Here is an 18567-nt window from a genome sequence, read left to right on the forward strand (position 1 = left end):
AGACTGAAACCGGAGTCCCTGTCCTTTTGTTGTGCACTGAGCTCCCTAACAGCGCTGAGGAGGGACGGGGTTTGATGTGTCTTCTGAAGGCCTACTGCTTTGTCAACACTGAGGCCTCCGCACTGACACTATGGAAGCTGAGCGCCTCGGGGGGGGGGGAGACAGGGAGGGGAGGGTCACTGCACCCTGGTAAAAGAGAGATGGAGAGAAGGAGGAGAGTGGGAGAGAACGAAGAGGCGACGGGGGGGGGGGGGGGGGAGGGTGCCAGCGAGTGTGGCCAGCGCCCAGGGCTACAGGAGAGTGCTCTGTGCAGCAGACTGCCTGATAGGGACTGAGGCTGCTGGCTGATGACATTTTATGGTCACAACATGCAATCCCACCCCAAAAATCCAGTTTGCATAGACTTTTATTTTGTTACAGCCACACAGAGAATGACGCAGTTTCGCGTGTCATCATGTCCTTTGAGTTTGACTTCTTTCACAGTAAACAGAACAATGAGGGGTAAAATATCCTCCAAACTCAGACCATATGGAGGGATGATAGACTTTTATTTCAAACAGCTCGAACTTAACAAGAGCTTAAACCACGCCGTGCAGAATTTCACTTAGAAGCTTTCACTGGTACTCAATTGTGGAATGTCATTGTTAAAGACATTCTCTGCTGCTTAAAGGCTACAAGTACCAGCTAAATATAATGGAGGCAAGTAACTAAGTACATTTATTCAAGTGCTATACTTTCCAATGAGTGTTTCCACTTTTAAAGGGGCAGTGTGAAGGATTTAATGACATCTAGTGGTGAGGTTGCAGATTGCAACCAACTGAACATCCCTCCGGTCACTCATACCTTGCGAAGCAAGAACTATGGTGGCCTTTATGGAAACATAAAAACAGCAAAGGCTCTCACTAGAGGGTTTGGTTTGTCCGTTCTGGGCTACTGTAGAAACATGGCGGTGCACATGGTGGACCTGAAAGAGGACCTGCTCCCTAACAAAAACATAACGATTCTTTGTTGCAAGTGATCATAAGGAAAACTTATGAATATTATATTCCTTTCATGACAATAAATCCCCATAAATCCTGCACACTGAGCCTTAATTGCTACTTTATACTTCAGCTCAACAGATAAAAACATGACAATATCAACATGTCAATATAGCTAGGTTTCTAAGATACAAGACATTGGTAAATATTATTCTGGTGGTTTACAACTTTTGGGGGGTTTATTATCCCTCATAAAAAGTAGTTAGAAGTTTATGAGTTGCTGGCAGTTCTGCCAAAGATTAGAGCAATAACATACTATACATTTGTGAGGCAGAACTTAGTTTTTCTTCTTTCCTCACGACTAGAATAAGACTGTCGATCCGCTACGACAGTATAAAATGCTACTTCTGCATTGATGCAACCAACAATGCAACGTATAGAAGCATACCAGTAACACAGGCTTTTCATTATTTGTGTGTTTAAGTACATTTTGCTGATGATAATAATTCTCTCTTTTTTGTTTGAATGCAAGACTTTTACTCGTAATGTAGTATTTTTACGTTGTTGTACCTCTTCCATCAGTGGCTTAATACTGATGTTGTGTACCAATGGTTGATATGATACAGTACCACTTCCTAAAAGTATTTATCTGCATCATTTCCACATGAGAGCCAGAACCAGCATCTTGGTTTTTATTTGGTTGTGGTGTTATGGCCCTGTTAACCTATGATGTATCTGTTCTGCGCAGTGAAACGCACTCTGAGTGTGTTTGCCGTCCTCCAGAGGGTAAGACGGAGCCGAGGCTGGGGCTCGCCAGAGGCACCCATCTCTCCCGGGGTCGGCCTGACGTTGGCTGAGAAGCCAGAGCCCCACGGACATTGCTCTCTTTCACCAACACTTTGTGTTAAGTGGCCATAAGTAACACAGGGTTTCCATTGTGCATGCAACCAGAGAGTTTATTCTCTCACACATCATTATGGTTCACTCGCGCGTGTGTGTGTGAGTCTCAGCGTTGTTTTCCCCTCTGCTTCAGCTCTGACCTCATCCTGTCAGTTTATACCTCTGAAATGGAGCATTACTCCACTTCTGTGAAGCCACTGTGCAGACGAGTGGCAAAGCGCCGTCAGCCACGAGATGTTTGGTTCTCCTTTGGTTTCTCTGGGAGTATAAATCTAAGACTCAAAAGTTCCCTCTGCTTGCTGTGTCTGTCCCTTCTCTTTGTCTCTGTTTGATGTTGTATTTGTTTTACTGATCAGTGGTGTGGGTGTGTTAAACACGTAAGCTTTAATTCCAAGCATGCCACATGCTACTTTGGTTTCTTCAATTCAAAAAGCCCAAATGGTTCAATAGTTGAAATTGCAATAATCATTGGATTAAACTGGACTGGAGTTCCCTTGCACAGTTTTAGTGTCTTTCATATTATTGTTTTGGGTTTACGGCCCTCGACTTCACTAGAGAGATATGTTAAACAGATAAAGACAGTTGTGAGGTATACTTGATTAAGCGTCCTAATTTAGGAGGAAGTAAGAGAATCTTCAAATCTTCCACACATAACTGCAAGATTAAAGATGACCCGCGAGGTCAAAGGTTGGGAGCTTTTAGCTAATAGTAATAGTAAGTCTTTTGAATTCGAAGAAGGAGGAAGCGTTGCCCTGTCTTCGGTTCGTGAGACGAGTGTGACGGTCAGTGGACCACAGCTTCAGCCTCCAAATGATCTTGGTAGTGGGAGTAAATTCACTCTCAGTATTGAGGAACATCTTCACTGACCACCATCGGATCCACGCGCCATGCACGTTACACGTAGCTGAGGACTGTGTCCCTCGGGAGGAACCTCACAATTAATTTTCATTGTTCATGGTTTGCTTCTGGATTGCACATACTTAGTGTAGTAGTGTAGTACGCTCCTTTTACCACCGTTCCTGAATGCGCCTGTCTGCAGCTTTGCGCATGCGTAGTCGGTTGAACGCTCACCTGTGACGACCCTGCCTCATGTCACGTGACCATACACTCCCTCTCGCTACGGCTCGGCGCCACCCGGCGCTCTACGCAGTAATAGTTAGCGGCTCGCGCGGATATCTTAACGCTGGCGGTCAGTATGGATGTTTCTTGGTTAAAAAGAGTTTCAACACTGTCCTATGAACTGGCTATGTGGCTGCCGTGAGACTAGCACGCTTTTTCTGTGTTTTACATGTCTACTCTTCTCCTCCACAGGTGACAGCCGTGTTTGCTAAAATGAGGGATACTGTTCACCTGAAACAGCAGCGACAACTGGTGGATAAAATGGGGACACCGTCACCTGAAATATTTACCGAGAGCTCTGCTGAAGACTTCGGCTACGGTCGCATTGACACGGCCCTGGATGAGCAGCGCAGGCTCCATATCAGCGCGCGCAATGCAAAGGTAAGAGAAAACAGGGAAATATATCAGATATCGGTGGTGTTGAGATATGTCAACCGCTCAATGTGATGTAGAAAAAGCCTTTTTGGTTTGACGCCTGTACATCTTCTTTTGGACAGATTATCTGCAGGATACTGTAGGAGAGTCCATTAAACTTTTGATGCTGGTCGATGATATTCTACTGTACACCAATATTTCTCTCCTTTTCTTTCTTTATCATTGTGCGCCGTCTCCAGACGCTCAGCGTGCGTGCGGGGTGTCACGATTCTACGAATCCACGATTCGATTTGACTTTCGATTTTAACGCTAAGCTTTGATTTTTTTTCATTGAATAGGCTTCAGCAATCTCTAAATCTTCTGCACCCTACAAACTGTAGTTTTCCCTTTGAATGAAGCACCACTCCGGTAACTTCAGGGAAGCAGGCTTCAGAGCCATGGTGTCCCGAAAAGTGCACCTGCAGGTTACCGGTTGGCTATGCTGTGTCGTCTTTTGGAAGTTTTTATTTTCTCCCCTTCGGATGCACGCAAGTAGTCGGGGTTGGAGGGGAAAAGCACGGGGAGAATCGCCGATCCTGCGTTTGACTTTGAAAGGCCGAAATTGAAAGCACATTTGATCAATTTGTGCTTATTGGTGGCTTTTGTGCATGTTATAGGAGTAAACAAGCTGTTTTCTGCTGGTGCACTGACACCACGATGCCTCTTTCCTTTTTCTTCATCCTGGTGCGCCGTCGCCAGATGCTCATTGTGTGTGTGAGTGCGCTTTTGCACATTTTGTAGTTGTGTGTGCACCAAGATTGTACACCAGACCAGTGTACTGGCTATATGAAAGTGATGCACAGAACTATTCGAGTTGTCAGTGGTGGCTCGTGAGGTATGTTGAGGTCTTTTGGTGGAATTAATCAGCTTCAGCAACATTCTTGCTTTTGTTCATTTAGTTTAGACTCGCCCCTGACTGAGTTTGTTTTAGTTAAGGTTGGAGTTTGTGATTAGAAATGTGATTAGTGTTGTGCATCTGTGAGGCACAATCTTAATACTGATGTATTATGAGCAGTATGGGTGTTTTTTCTCATATAAGAAAAGGACGTTTTTACCCCGTTTGCAACCATGTTTGAAGTCCAAACCCCCTGTGAAATCTGAATTACTATAAGGGGTGGGAATCACCAGAGGCCCCACGATAAGATACTATCACGATACTTAAGTCTCGATGGGATATTATTACGATTTATTACCTATTTTCATCTGTTGTATCTGATAAGATCAGGTTTTCACTCGGTTCATCTCACTTCAGTTCATTTCTAATAGACCAATAGCCAATCAACTAAAATATTTATCAACTATTTCCTTTTACTTTGTTTAAGTCATCTATCGTGGTGATTTGCATAAAAACACACAATTCAAATGATTAGGAAATAACAGATTTTATTTATAAAGAAAAATCTTTGCATCATTAATTTTACTGATGTGTTATAAGTTGCTTTGAGCCAGTGATGGGAAGTAAAATAGGTCATAATTCTCTCCTTAATATCGACTCTTCACGACTCTCAAACACACGAAACAAACCGTTGCGCACACACGTGTTACGTGACTCACGCAGGAGGATGTTTTACAGCACACACAAACTGACTTATATAACCACCGTTGATCGTTTAATCCCGACATTCATAATTGCAATACTAATATATCTTGATACATTAAAAGATCAATACTTGGCGTTCGTGTATCGATACAATATTGCCACACAAAATATCCCGATGCTACGCCATATTAATTTCCCACCCCAACTATGTCAAAATTAGTTCAGTCATTCTTCTTTTTTTTTTTAGATACAATTTTAAACAAATATTGATAAGTCAACATTCATTTTGCCATTAGAGCTGAGTTTAAAACCCGATCATGTTGCTTTACTATTCGTACATCCAAGGAAGACTCTCTCCTTGGAAACTTTTGAGTCTTGGCTTTTTGCACCTCCACCAGAGTCTAATGACCACCACCACCGCCGGGTCCTGCTCGGGAGCGAGCTGCTGCGAGTCGCCGTGGTGCACCTGCCTTCCGCCGGGGCGGCCACGGAGCCAGCCAGCCTACAGGCACTCCTAGATAACTCCTGTCTGATTAGCTCCTTAGGAGGACATTGTTCCAAAAGCAATTCACTCCACTCCCAGTATTAATTTAGTCCCGAGAGAGAGGCCCATCCATCGTGGGTGGGACGGGGCCGCGCGCTCGGGGCCTCTCCCGCGGCCTGCTAATAGCACGGCACCTCCTGGCCTGTCACTATAAGTGATAGTCCCTGCAAGTTTGTTGCCTCGCTGCGCGTTTTCTCCCATCAGGCAGCGCGCCTCCCTCCTCTCCTCTCCTCTCCTTCTTTTTTTCCCCTCCCTCTCTCTGTCAGCAATGGTTCAGGGCAGGTGTCTCCTCTGTCACTTCCATCGCTCACGCTGCTTGACGAAGGGAAGACACAGTTCAGAACACGGCGGGAGCGAAGGGGGGGATGATTCATTGAAAAGGAGCGGTGGAGAGAAGAAGTGGCTGCCTTTTTTTTGGGGGGGGGGGGGTGTTTGAGAGCTGCCAGCAATGAGTTAAAAAGAGGAGATTGTTAAAAAAATGCTTTCAATATTGCCGAGTTGCTCCGAAGTGAATAAAAGTTGAGAGGTTGATGCGTGCTCTGATGTGCGACGCACCTTTTTATTGATAAAGAAGCCAAGCTGTTTTAAACCGGCAGGGGATCCGAGCGCACAAAGCGCTTTTCCTCCTACGTGTTTGTCGTTGCTGTTTGAGAAGCAAAGCTGTCTGGGGCGGGGAATAGGGGAAGGAGATACGTGGTGCTACAGCTGTGTTATCAGCATTAGGAGGACTTCGGTTGGAGGCCTTACTTACGATGTATTCATGGAGTTACGTGCTCCCTGCAGTGTAACAAAACACTTTCTAGACATCTTCTTTCTGCAATTGTCTCGCACGCTTAAGTTTCCTCATTGAGTTTCAGACACTGCAGCCAAATACGGAGCTCTTCGGTGGGTTTCTCACTGGCCTTGGCAACACAGATACTCGAAAGCAAACGGTAACGGTTTTTTTTTTTGGACCATGGTGGAGAATTTGAACATCTTGGCTGTTCAAGCTTTTGGGAGGCAAACTGCTATTGTTCTTGCTATTCAAATGCAAACAAGTCTGATCTCCGCGCTTTGACACAGGAAACACACTGAATTACAAACTTGTCGTCTTGCTCAGCCAAGGAGGTTGGCAACGCTGTTGTTCAACATTGGAACGCTGTGCACAGTTTTGGAAGCCATTGTCAAGCAACCAAACGCCGCAACACCAATCGACTGCAAGAGCTAACGCACCTTGTTCTCATGCCAACGACAAACATCAATTACTATTATTAGTTCAGGTGGATGCCCAAAATGCAGCGTTATTGTTTGTGTGAGTTGGAGGCTACTCCAGATCAAGCAGTTATGGATGTGGGGCTTTTTTTTATTGATTTCTAGTTTCGGGTTGTCCGTCCGTGCACACGCAATATCTCAGGGACACCTTGAGTAGTTCTTCAAACTTGGCACAAAGGTCCACCTGGACTCAAGGATGAACTGATTTGATTTTGGAGGTCAAAGGTCAAGGCCACTGTTACAGTTGTGCTAGAATTTCTCGTTTGTCACGTTGACGGACATGTTTATAAAAATTCCGTCAAAATCAGTTATTACCCGTCATTTAAATAGTTTTATTATTCTAATAAACTAAAGTCATAGTTAAAGGCGGAGTCTAATCCAATAATATTTGGTAAGCGCAAGCTCTATATATCGTGATATATATATATATATATATATATATATATATATATATATATATTCACCTTGAGTGAGTTTCTTCAAATTTGGCACAAACGTCCACTTGCTGTTCAACGTTGAACTAATTAGAATTTGGTGGTCAAAGGTCATTGTCACTAAACACATTTTCATTCATATAATTATGACAATATCACACAAATGTCTAATAGGATGAAATAATGAAGTGGTGACACTGCAACATAGTTGGCGGAGGCATACAACTGCAAGGCAGTAATTGTAGTTTTCGTTTATGCTTTACTGAATCTATAAGGTATGTCTTTTCATTTCATCGTCTGCTCTTAACATTCTCATCTGTGCGTACCTCCTTCCTCCTCCCGTCCATCAGCATCACCACCCAGATGTTTGCCACAACCCCCCCGATGTGTTTCTACATTAAAAACACATCCACAATATGCTGCCATTAGAGTTTGGGGGGGGGGGGGGATGTATAAATAAAGGGGGGGTATAAATATGAAAAAAAAAGCAGTTTGTGTCAGCCAGGTTGCGATATAGTCCCGAGGTTGAATCAGCGCTCTGCCCACAGCAGCTTGTGTGACCGGCTTCATTATAGATCTCATTGATTGGAGTTCATCAGAGCGGCTGCATAATTCATGTCAGTAGCAGCTTAACGGGCAGACTCGCGGTGGCTTTCATGGGTCTTTAAGTGTCAAAACAGAAGCGTGACAGGTGGCGGCAGCACATCGGGGAACCGCACATGCATGTGCATCGTTCTCCCGAAAGCAAAAACCAGTGTTGTGTGTTTGTAACATTTCTACATGCAGCACTGCCATCGTGTGGCGATGTGTCCACAGTGTGAGACAACACACAGCAGGGCTTCTCCGGCCTTCTCAATAGAAACAGGAGTGTTTCCCTGAGGTTGACTGCTTTTCATTATATCGATCACTTTCCCACATCCACGTGATCAACGTGACTGCTGCTGTTAAGCCCGGCCTGCTACATGTCATATGTGCAACACACACATCTGCTTTTTCATCCATGTGAATATAGAGCTATAGTTTTTTTACTTATCTTATTCCATTCTCTCGAATCCATATGTCATTCTTTTTTCTCATGACATTGTTGTAATACTGTTGGATACACTTTTACACACAAACCTCTTTTTCATAAACGTTAAATCTTATATTTTACTCCTGTCATCCAGGAGTTGATTGTGGTGAATTTCCATAATCGTGAATATTGTCATGAGTGACTTTAAAAAGCCTTTCAGCTCACTAACATGGTAGACAAGGGGCGAAGTAGAGCCTGGTTTAAAAGATAAAGGAACCCACAACGTTTATACATTTTATTTCTCCTTTAGTTATACAGGGGGACCTTATGATTACCTTATTTAAGATGTTTGTTTTATCACTAAAAACGATGTTCACTAAAAATACATGTGTCCTATCTGTGATGCAATACAAATATTTGTTGCAATTCAAAGTGATTCTAGTATATTTTAGTGCCATTTTTAAGAGTTTTAAGCATATTCTGATGATTATCGGGATAATTATTTTGACCAGGAAAGTCGCGGCATGACATTTCTATATTGTCCCATGCCTGTGTATAACTCTAAACTACCTCATGTATTTTCCTTCTTCAAATGCAAGGAAATTAATTTATTTCAATGAAATTATGACTGGCGTGTTAACTGCATAACAAATCAATCAAAGGCTGGTGCAGGGCTCACTCCACATAAAACACTCTGGGACTACATGACATCACTTCCAGCAAACTTCACAGAGAACAGTTAGGATCTGTTTTAACCGGATGCTCTCCGCTCGAGCTTCAGCTGAAAACACAGAATCCGTCAGCGTGTCGTTCACTTCAGAGTTTGTAACCGGTACGCCACCGACAACGTTATCCTCACTTTTTCAACGGACTTCAGCAGTTTAGATAACAGACACTCTGTTGTCCTGCAGTTATTACAGACATGTGAACTAACCACAGACACTTGCCTCTTACTGGACTCACAGCGTTGCTCCGCTGCAGAATAAATGAGGAAACACTGGGGTGGATAGTTGTTGGTATTTTTAGCCGAAACATTTTCTTTGACCTGGCGGGGGTTTCCGAAACATAACTGCATTTTGTAAAAGGTTTGCCCCCGAGACACCCATCTGAAAAAGTACATTTAAATTATTCCTTAACGTTTCCGTCTGAACCTCAGTGTCCTATTTTCTAGCAATGAAATACGAACAGTGGAAGCGATTTATGGCATTGGACGTTCCTGCCGGAGCACATAAGGGGGAAAAAAAGAAAGAAATAAGAGGCAGATTGAGATTTTATTTCTCTGAAGCCATTCTCCCCACATCATCGCTGGCCCCGTCCTGCCAAATGACACATAAGTGCTTGTTTCCGGCAGCGTGTCGATGAAAACGGGGCCAGGCCGGTTAACCAGACGAGATAGTTTCGGGGGAAGCAACACGTCCTCGGCGGAACTTTGAGCCTTTCCTCCAAAACCATTTCCCACTCGCCATTTAGCTTTGCTTGCTTAATAGCAGAGCTCCAGCAAATCATTTTAATGAGGTTCATATCACTGAGAGACACGTCGCCAAAAAGGGTTTCATGCCAAAGCGGGGGAGAATTAACTCGGCGTGCGTGTGAATCGGAGAAGTCGTGTATTTTCCTCTCAAATGTCGCCCCAATGAACCGAAAGACTCGACTCCTGAAATTGTTCTGCTAACGGCATAGATGGCAGTTTTTTTTCTGCCATTGTACACAACGCTAGTGTGTGTAAGCAGCGGAGTCTTTATTTTTCGATAGAGCGCCGGTGTCAGAGAATCAGCAGAAACCTGTCATCAGTCATGTTAATGCCGGCTTGAAGGCAAACATGAAGATTAACTGAGGAAAACTATAATAGTAGTACTTGAAAAATGGAGCAACGTCTCTCTCTTATTTCTTTTTTTCACAATCCTCCCGACCGAGGCGAGGTTGTTTATCACTCTGGGAAGATGTTTGGTTGCCTGCCTTGAATGTCTGCTTTTCGGGCCCTTAAGCTGATTTAGCTACACCAGCACGTTCTCTTCAAAGCACGTCAAGATTCTCCACGCACACTAATGAGGTAAATGGATGGCTTTTGTTTCCTTCACAGTTTTAACCCCCCCCCCCCCCCCCACAATAGTGCTCTCATGAGTTATACAAGAGCTGTTGCGGAAATCAGCCTTGAGCATTTCATCAAATGTGCAACTCTACAGAGTGATCAATTTGCGCTGCAATATTCATCTGCCACGCAAGCATAGACATAATCGGCACACACACACACACACACACACACACACACACACACACACACACACACACACACACACACACAGACTTTGTTTTGCCAGCGCAACAACAAAAGCAGTAAAAATTCTATTTGTTCTTGTTAAAGCAATGACATTTTAGTTCATCGAAACAAAAAAAAAGCTGCCGTGACAGATTTTTCTCCCTTTAAAAAAAGAAAATATATATATATATATGTATATGTATATATGTAGGTAGGGCGTGCGAGAATCATACAAATGAATAAACGTTAAGGCACCATACTCTGATCTAATCACAGAATGGAAAAGAAGCAAATCACTTCCCTTTAGAACAGGCAGCGTACGGTATGAAAAGGAATAGAAGCAGCAATTTGAAAAGCACTTGGATCTCAACCTGAAAAGTTTCACTTCCAGACATGAACCGGTGCGTCGACACTTATTTCCAGATGTGTGGGTTTGCGAGGTGATCTGAGGACACGAACCCTCGGTGACTATAACCTGTGAATTCCAACCCTGCGTGGCACAGAGTGGATCCAGACATCCCTCTGAGCAAAACATGTGACCGAACTTGAAGGGTTGAGGAAAAAAACAAGACCCACACTGGCTTGCGTTGTGTTTACGTGCGTATTCACAAGCAAATGTAAAGGGTTGAAAATGTGGGACGTACATAACGGTCAAAACGTCATCAGGGAGCTATGGATCAGTTTAGTCGCTAAAAATGTTGTAAAAATAACGAATCTTTTTAATTTTGTATTAAGTAAATTCCAATTCCGTTGTGCTTTGTGCTCTACTAGGCACAATAAAAACCCTGAGTGACAACTTCTGCAGGAATAATTCTGCCTCTTTGTTTCTGCACATACCTCAGTGTAAGAATGAAGTGTGTTGTGAATCCCTGGGGATGATGGGTAAAGTCATGAGTCATGTTGTTAAAAAAAGACTATGCTATGCTAGCCGACCTGTTTTAAAGGGAATAAGGTAAAATACCGAGCTGCTAATACGACAAGCTAAACTGGCGGGCAGCTACATTAAAAGGGCTAACCTCTATACTCTATGAATATTGTTATTCATTGCTGTTGTCGTATCTCTTTCCTCCCTCACATAAAAGCAACAGCTGAATGACAGAAGGTAATTCTCTGGAATTCTTCAAAGGCCATCCTGGGAGATGTAGGAAACCACAACATGAAGTAGAAGCAGGTGAGGCAGACTGAAGGAACCGGGTGCATCCAAAAATACAATCCCCCCCCCCCCCCCCCCCCCCCCCCCCCCCCCCCCCCCCCCCCCCCCGCATGGCGAACATCACAGACTGATGACACATAAAGGTATGGGAGCATAAAGAAAGGGTTTCTTTTCTCTTTTCTCTTCTTTGGAAGTGAAATGGAAACCGTTGTCTTGGCAGCAAACAGTTTTTGAAAGCTGGTCAACATTTGAGACAGTGCTTTGCTCCGTTCTCTCTCTGTGATATCTTTTTTTAAATTGACCAGTTGCTGAGAATGAATGAGCTATAAGCAGCGCACTGCTACTGACCCCTGATTTCATTTCATTTTTATGTTTTTTTTTCTTTTTTCGGTGACATTTTACAGTTACGTCTTGCTGCCAGTTTGGGCTGTCGGCAAGTGAACCTGCTCTGTGGAGCTTTATAACTTCCATTTCAATCCTGTAAAGAATCCTGGCTAACAGAAGCATGCTGTGGCTGTACTGAATAGCTCTTGTCTTGGTTAATACTGTATTTTCAGAACATGTGCCAATGACATTCGTAGTCGACAAACATATATGATTTTGTTGTCTAATTGATCAGTTATTGGTGATTGATAATTAGAGAAATTCATTTCGCAATAGTATATTGTTTGAGATGTTCATCATTAAAAAATGCATATTTTCCCTCCTACCTGTTGTGCTATTTATCACAGCAGATTGTTTTGGCGTGAGTTGCCTTGTGTTGGAGATATCGAGCGTAGGGATGCCTCTTGATTGTAATGGGACTATATGGCACTCGACTTGTTGCTCAAAGTGCCAAAAAACTACATTTAAAAACGTTCCAGAAATCATGACGAGTCACTCGAGACAATCCACAGACCTTGTTTTGAGCAGTTTCATTGAGGGAACTAGTTCCTACTGTTTTTCAAATGTACCTATGGGTGACGTCACAGAGACAACGTCCATATTTTATACAGTCAATGGGTCCAGACGTTTACTCTACATGTATAATGTAGTGTTTACTCTGTCGTTGTTGGCATATAAGCTAGTAATGTTGCACTCATGTATGGCTTTTGTAAGCATTGTTTGAAATGTAAGACTCGATACAGATCATCCTTTTCTACACTCCTTACTATTCCCCCTGTTTAAGGGCACAACAGATACACTCACACAACGTGCATTATTAGTGTAACAATCTTCTTGTCTTTAGCCATCAGACCCGGATGGAATGTTGGTCGACCTGTCAGACGGTTGGTCCACCACTTTCATCCTGACTCAAATATCCGAACAACTACTGGAAGGGTTTCCATTTTGGACATTCATAGTCCCCAGAGGATGACTCCTACTGACTCTTCTTCCAGCGCCACCAGCAAACTTTCGTTCAGGCTCAGTGTACACATGATCCGGCGGCACCGCGTTCTGACGCCGTCACGGCTGCGTGTGCGTCCGGAACATCGTCTTACAATCCGCTGTCATCATGGTCCATTTTTGCCGGAGTAGCTTGCATCTCTGAAGCATGAAATTCACTTTTAAATGTGTATAAACTCCAGTTGGTAACTGACTTAAAATGAATTTCCGTTTGTTTCCTACTTTGTCTTCACACAAAAAACAACAACACGTGTTAGCAGTGTCCTCTCTAAGCTCCTAGCTTGTTCCTCCTGCTCTCTGTGATCACTGATATAGTCTTTCTCGTTTCCATATTTTTCTGTTTGTGTTCTGCGACACCAGAATGAGTGGGGAATGTGATCGCAGCTCATAAATACCCTTTGGTACGGCGTACCTGGTGTAGACTTGTAGACACGTGTGAAAGTTAAAAGTCCATCCGACTTCAGCATGTTATTGTCGTTGTGAGCATGTTAGCATGCCGGCTTTAGCCGTTAGCTCAAAGCACCACTTTTGCCTGCAGCCTCCCGGAGTCGGCAGCATGGCTGCAGACGCTTAGTATTTTTTTAATGCCTTCAAAAATATAATGAAAAAAGGCACAAATACAGATCTACAGATCAACAATGAGCCAAAGTAAAGCCTCGTACTACTCATTCTCATCCCGGAGCTCGTTAACGGATTATTCAATGATCAGAAACCACATCGGACAAGAGACAATCAAACTGACAATGCAACTGCAAGGAAAGGGGGAAAAAGGAAAAAACGGCACATATTTTGAAAATGCTAAGACAATTTATTAGTAGACACTCATCAGTCAGAAATAATAACCTCCTGAAGAATGTCTTCCTGAAATACACCATTTGATTGGCAGTGTAAAATAAGGCAAAGGGCTTAAGATCATATTTTATACACTTTTGCACCAACAATAAACAGTTATACATTCACTTGTTACTGTAGTTATGCTTTTGATAAGTCTGTCCGAACACCCACATACCAAGAAAACTTTATTAGCTGGGGCGGGAGGGGGGGGGGGGGGGCAGTAATACTCATCATAATACTCATCATAATGCGGTAGCTGTTTTTGGCCAGATATCTGCTATACCTACATAGAATCTGACCACAAGATTACATTTTGGAATTGCAGAAGCCAACACAGTATACTGACAAGTTCATACGATCACCATCACCGCGTAAAGGGTACTACCACCAAAAGTGTTAAAGGTCTTGAAAAGTTGATTATACTGTGTATAGATTTAAATGATAGAAATTTCCCCTCCCTCATAGGCAAATACGACTCTTTATGAAGTATTTTGTTACAATATCACACATTTCCAGTGAGCTGCAAAGCGTATAGCTGAATAGTGACTGCTGCTTTATAGGAGACTAGCCATAGGTTAGTTCATCTTTGCATCGTGCCCTCATTAAAAAAATATACTGCTACCCACTTAGCCAGACTTGCTATCTTGATTTAAGTTAGTTTTACTCTGTATTCTGTTCATTCAAGGTATTTCTGTGTAAATGTACTCATTTGCATCCATCATTTTGGTGTCCTAGTCATCATATGTAGTCACTTTAACATCGCGCTCGCTGTACAAGAAGCTTCAACTGTGAACCAAGAAGATTTGAACTCAACTTTCATTTGGAGAAAGCGTACATTAGGTTTCTAGTCACTCAATACAACTTTGGAAATTTACAGTACATGATCATCTGACGAATGGTTCTGTTCGTGTTTTAACCTTAATAATAAATCCTACTGTATCTTAGACGTGTCCAATCTTCGAAAGGGTTGTAACCGAGGCTGAATGTAAAGATTTGAGTGCTCGGCACCCCAGAATTGCCAATTCTTTTTGTTGTGGAGTTTCCACTGTTGCACATTTACATGTGACCCGACCTGCGTCAGGAAGTAATTAAGAAAAAAAAACAAGGTTGTCTGACTTTAGTGCCAGCTGGGTGTTGTGTTGGGAATAAAGCAGTCTGTTACAAACAGGAAACTCTACTTACCCTTTGTGTCTTTTAGCAATGTCTGTAGATGTTTCTGAAAGATGCATACATCTCATTCAGTACCACACACACACACACACACACACACACACACACACACACACACACACACACACACACACACACACACACACACACACACACACACACACACACACACACACACACACACACACACACACACACACACACAGAGTGGGGTTGCTAACAGCCAGGGTGGGTAACAAGGTTGAATGCAGCTCATCTGTACAGGGTCTATTATCATAGTGACAGACCAAACAGTTTAGGTATAAGACATTAACGAGATAATTTCCAAAAATGTATATCCATTTTCGTAAAACAAAAATGCTTCACTACCTCCGAAGCACCGAGTGGAATCAATTCCTCAGTCAAACTGAGTTTTCTCCTGGCAGCGCAACTGTTTGCAGTCATTTAGTTTCTTGAGAGTTAGACTTGTGATTTTTCAGCTGGTGGATATTTTCTGCATTTTGGAAAGAAACTCTTCTGTTACGTGACAACTAATTTACTTATTACGGAAAGAACAACAAATGACACCAAAAAGGAAATCAACATACCTTCACCATAAGCACAGAATATATATATATATATATCTATATATAGATATATATATATTTTAGAAATACATAGAAAAATAGATAGTCATCTGAATGCCCATTATACAATTGTACACAGTAGTGTCAGGGGGGGGGGGGAGCCTGTATGGTGGTGTAGAATAGAAGTGATGCATACAGAATGTGGAGTTACTGACAGTGTGAGATTTGTGCGTGATAGCTGTTCAGTAGGTGTTTAGTGAGATACGGTGATAAGTTTGGACGTGCTCTTTTCTCTCTAAAAAAAGTCCAAATCATACACTTTTAGAAGGCCATGAAACCAAGTCCAAACATGTGTTTCTGTGGGTTTTTTTAACCTTTTGATTTTGATCCATTTGCTTGCAAACGCTGTCAACAGACTTTAGAAAGTGAATGATGAGAGAGTCTGTAACACCAACAGAAGGTGCTGTATCTGGATGTCCTGCATTTAACAACAGCCACCCAAATAAAGTACCTCTACAGTGATGGGCGACCTACAGCACATGTATGTGTTAGACCAAAGCACAAAGCTATCTGACAAAAGTTAGAAGTACAAAAAATTGCTACAATAGGTGCACACAGCTTCTGAGCGGGCAGCACTTGACACATTTTTAAAGATTTCTACTATTTATAGTGTTTCATCGTGTTACGGTTCATGTTCAATAAAAACCATTTACATTAAATATCTGTATTAGTATGCATTAATATATAGAGGTATACCGATGCCTGGACCACCTGTGAGTCAAATGGTCAATGCAAATATTTCAAATGAATCAATATTTTATTTGCAGCCAGTCCGAATGAACGAATTGCGCGACACTGCGGTGATCATTACTCCGATTTTAATCTGAGGTGAACCAAAGCACCTGTATTCGTATATGTGTTGGTATCATTATTCTAGAGGGCAGGTCATAGAGGCTACTAAATCACTTTTGACTTCAGGAATACGATTAGAACCTGTATTAAATTGCACCCATGTGGCGCCTATGTTGAATAAAACCATAAAATGCATTTCCAAATCCTATTTGACTCACAGTAAGGCATGATTTAAAGCCTGTTGAACAATAATAAACTTCTTTTTTTAAGAAGCACAACATTTATAATTTCAACCTCACCATGTGCTAGTAGTGAATACTTTGATTTTAGGACAATTTAGAGTATCTGATATATTTTTATCACATACAGAAGTTGTTTGAAAATGAAGATACTCTGGTAGAAATCTATGCATAAAAAAGCAGCTTTTGCGGAATCAAGAAGACTGTTTCGTCTCTCCGATGTCTCTGCTTAGAGGCAAATCCATGTGAGCATGTGATTACAGCCTCTTTATGTCAAAATTTCTGTCATGGTAGCGATGCAGACGTGGAATGTGACTTGTTTTTTTTTTCAAGAGTTGATCGGAGTCGGTCAATATAAATCCTTGAAAGGCTTGGTGTAGTTGAACATCAGGTAGTCCGTGTAGTAGAAGTCATAGATTCGCTGTCTCTCCAGCGTGCTGACCTGTGAAAAGTATTTTTGTGTGATGTTCACGGAGGTTCTCTTGTCGGCCGGGTTCCTGTCTTTAAAACTGGGCAGCTTGACGTTGGGCGGAGCGCCAGTCAATCGCAGGAGAAAGTTGGACTCCTCCTCCATGTTCTCGAACTTTCCGATGAAGCTGTAGTCTATGAGACAAGGGTTGCAGAGCTGGTTCGCCTGGTCCCAGTGGATGTCCATTCCCACGGGCCGGTGGACATCCAGCAGGTACTGGACGAACTCCTTGAACGTGACCCCATTGCCCGTCTTCAGGGCCTCTGGGGACGGGTTCGCCCTGTACTTGGAGATGATGGGTTTCCCGAACAGGTTGTGGTAGTAGTTGTTAGGATTCTCAAACTTGTCCCTGTAAGCCGACACCATTCTCTCCAAGGGCTCTCGGACAAACATGACTTTGGTGTAGGTCTCCAGACGGTGCATGATTCCCTTTCGGTCGAAGGTGTTAAGTTCCCTGAGATAGTGGCCCTCGTGGACCGTGTCGTGTTGAATGCTCTGAGCGTTGGGGGCCAGGCCCGCCAGCACGATCAGGGTCCTCTTCCAGTTGGAGCAGCCCGCCTTGGGCACCTGGCAGTACAGCAACTTGTACTTGTCCTCCACGAAGAGGTTTCTCACGTGATGAGCCGTGATGGTCTTGGAGATGCTGCTTTTGTACTTGGCGCACATCTCCTTCATCAGTTGCCGGCGTGCAATCTGAATGTCACCGAGCTTTTTCCAGCTGTCGGGGATGAAGGAGCCAGAGGCAGAAGGGGAGACAACCGAGGAGGAGGAGGAGGACGTAGAAGAAGACGAGGAATCACTATTGGTGGAGTGGTGGATCGGGGGACTTGTTTTCAGCAGTTTGCGTTGTCTTTTGGAGACACGGACGAGGGTTATGTCCTGCTCCCGAGACCCAGGGGAGGACGCCTGTCTGCTCTGCTCCCGGGACCCAGGGGTGACCGTCTGTTTACTCTCCTCAAAGTGCGGGAACTGCATCGGAGGGATCGGGCTGGACAAGATGCCTTCGGTTTGGTCCTGATAATTGTCAGATTTGCCCCTCTCTCTGTCCTGCGTTGAAAGAGTCTGTATAACAAAGAACAAGAAGCAAGAACATAGGATTACTACTTGGTGGTGAATCTGGTCTGAATTACCAGAAGCAGCCACATTAAAGCCCTCATGCTGTCTTCAGTATTCACACAGGCCGCTTGATGGTGCTGTTTCACCACGCCTCAAACAAAGGTCTAACTTTGTTACAGGCAAATGTCACACACTTCCCAATGCCTTCTATGACCTATCAATAAACTGGTATGTAATACCAAATAAATGTCTTATAAACACCTAATGGGGAATGTAAATTAGAATCATCTACTGCCTGATTACCATCAGATGATGCCCAAGGCCATTATGCATTTTGACATTTTATTTCAATTAAACGCCGTAATGGCGTCATAAAGCCAATGGACTGGAT

At 43.2% G+C, this 18567-nt stretch overlaps 1 protein-coding gene across 1 annotated transcript in view; it reads right to left on the bottom strand.

Annotated features, from left to right (window-relative positions):
- Positions 1-17000: 17000 nt before the first annotated feature.
- LOC306700540 (carbohydrate sulfotransferase 8-like) overlaps positions 17001-18567 on the bottom strand; it is a gene marked incomplete at both ends in the record, with an annotated part of 112335 nt that continues 110768 nt past the window's right edge. The window contains one exon of the mRNA XM_079165573.1: positions 17001-18182. Coding sequence (XP_079021699.1) covers positions 17001-18182 — 1182 coding nt within the window. The remainder of the gene's footprint in view (positions 18183-18567) is intronic.

The sequence above is a fragment of the Pholis gunnellus genome (genome assembly GCF_910591455.1).
Source record: "Pholis gunnellus genome assembly, chromosome: 1".
In the NCBI taxonomy this organism is placed as follows: domain Eukaryota; kingdom Metazoa; phylum Chordata; class Actinopteri; order Perciformes; family Pholidae; genus Pholis; species Pholis gunnellus.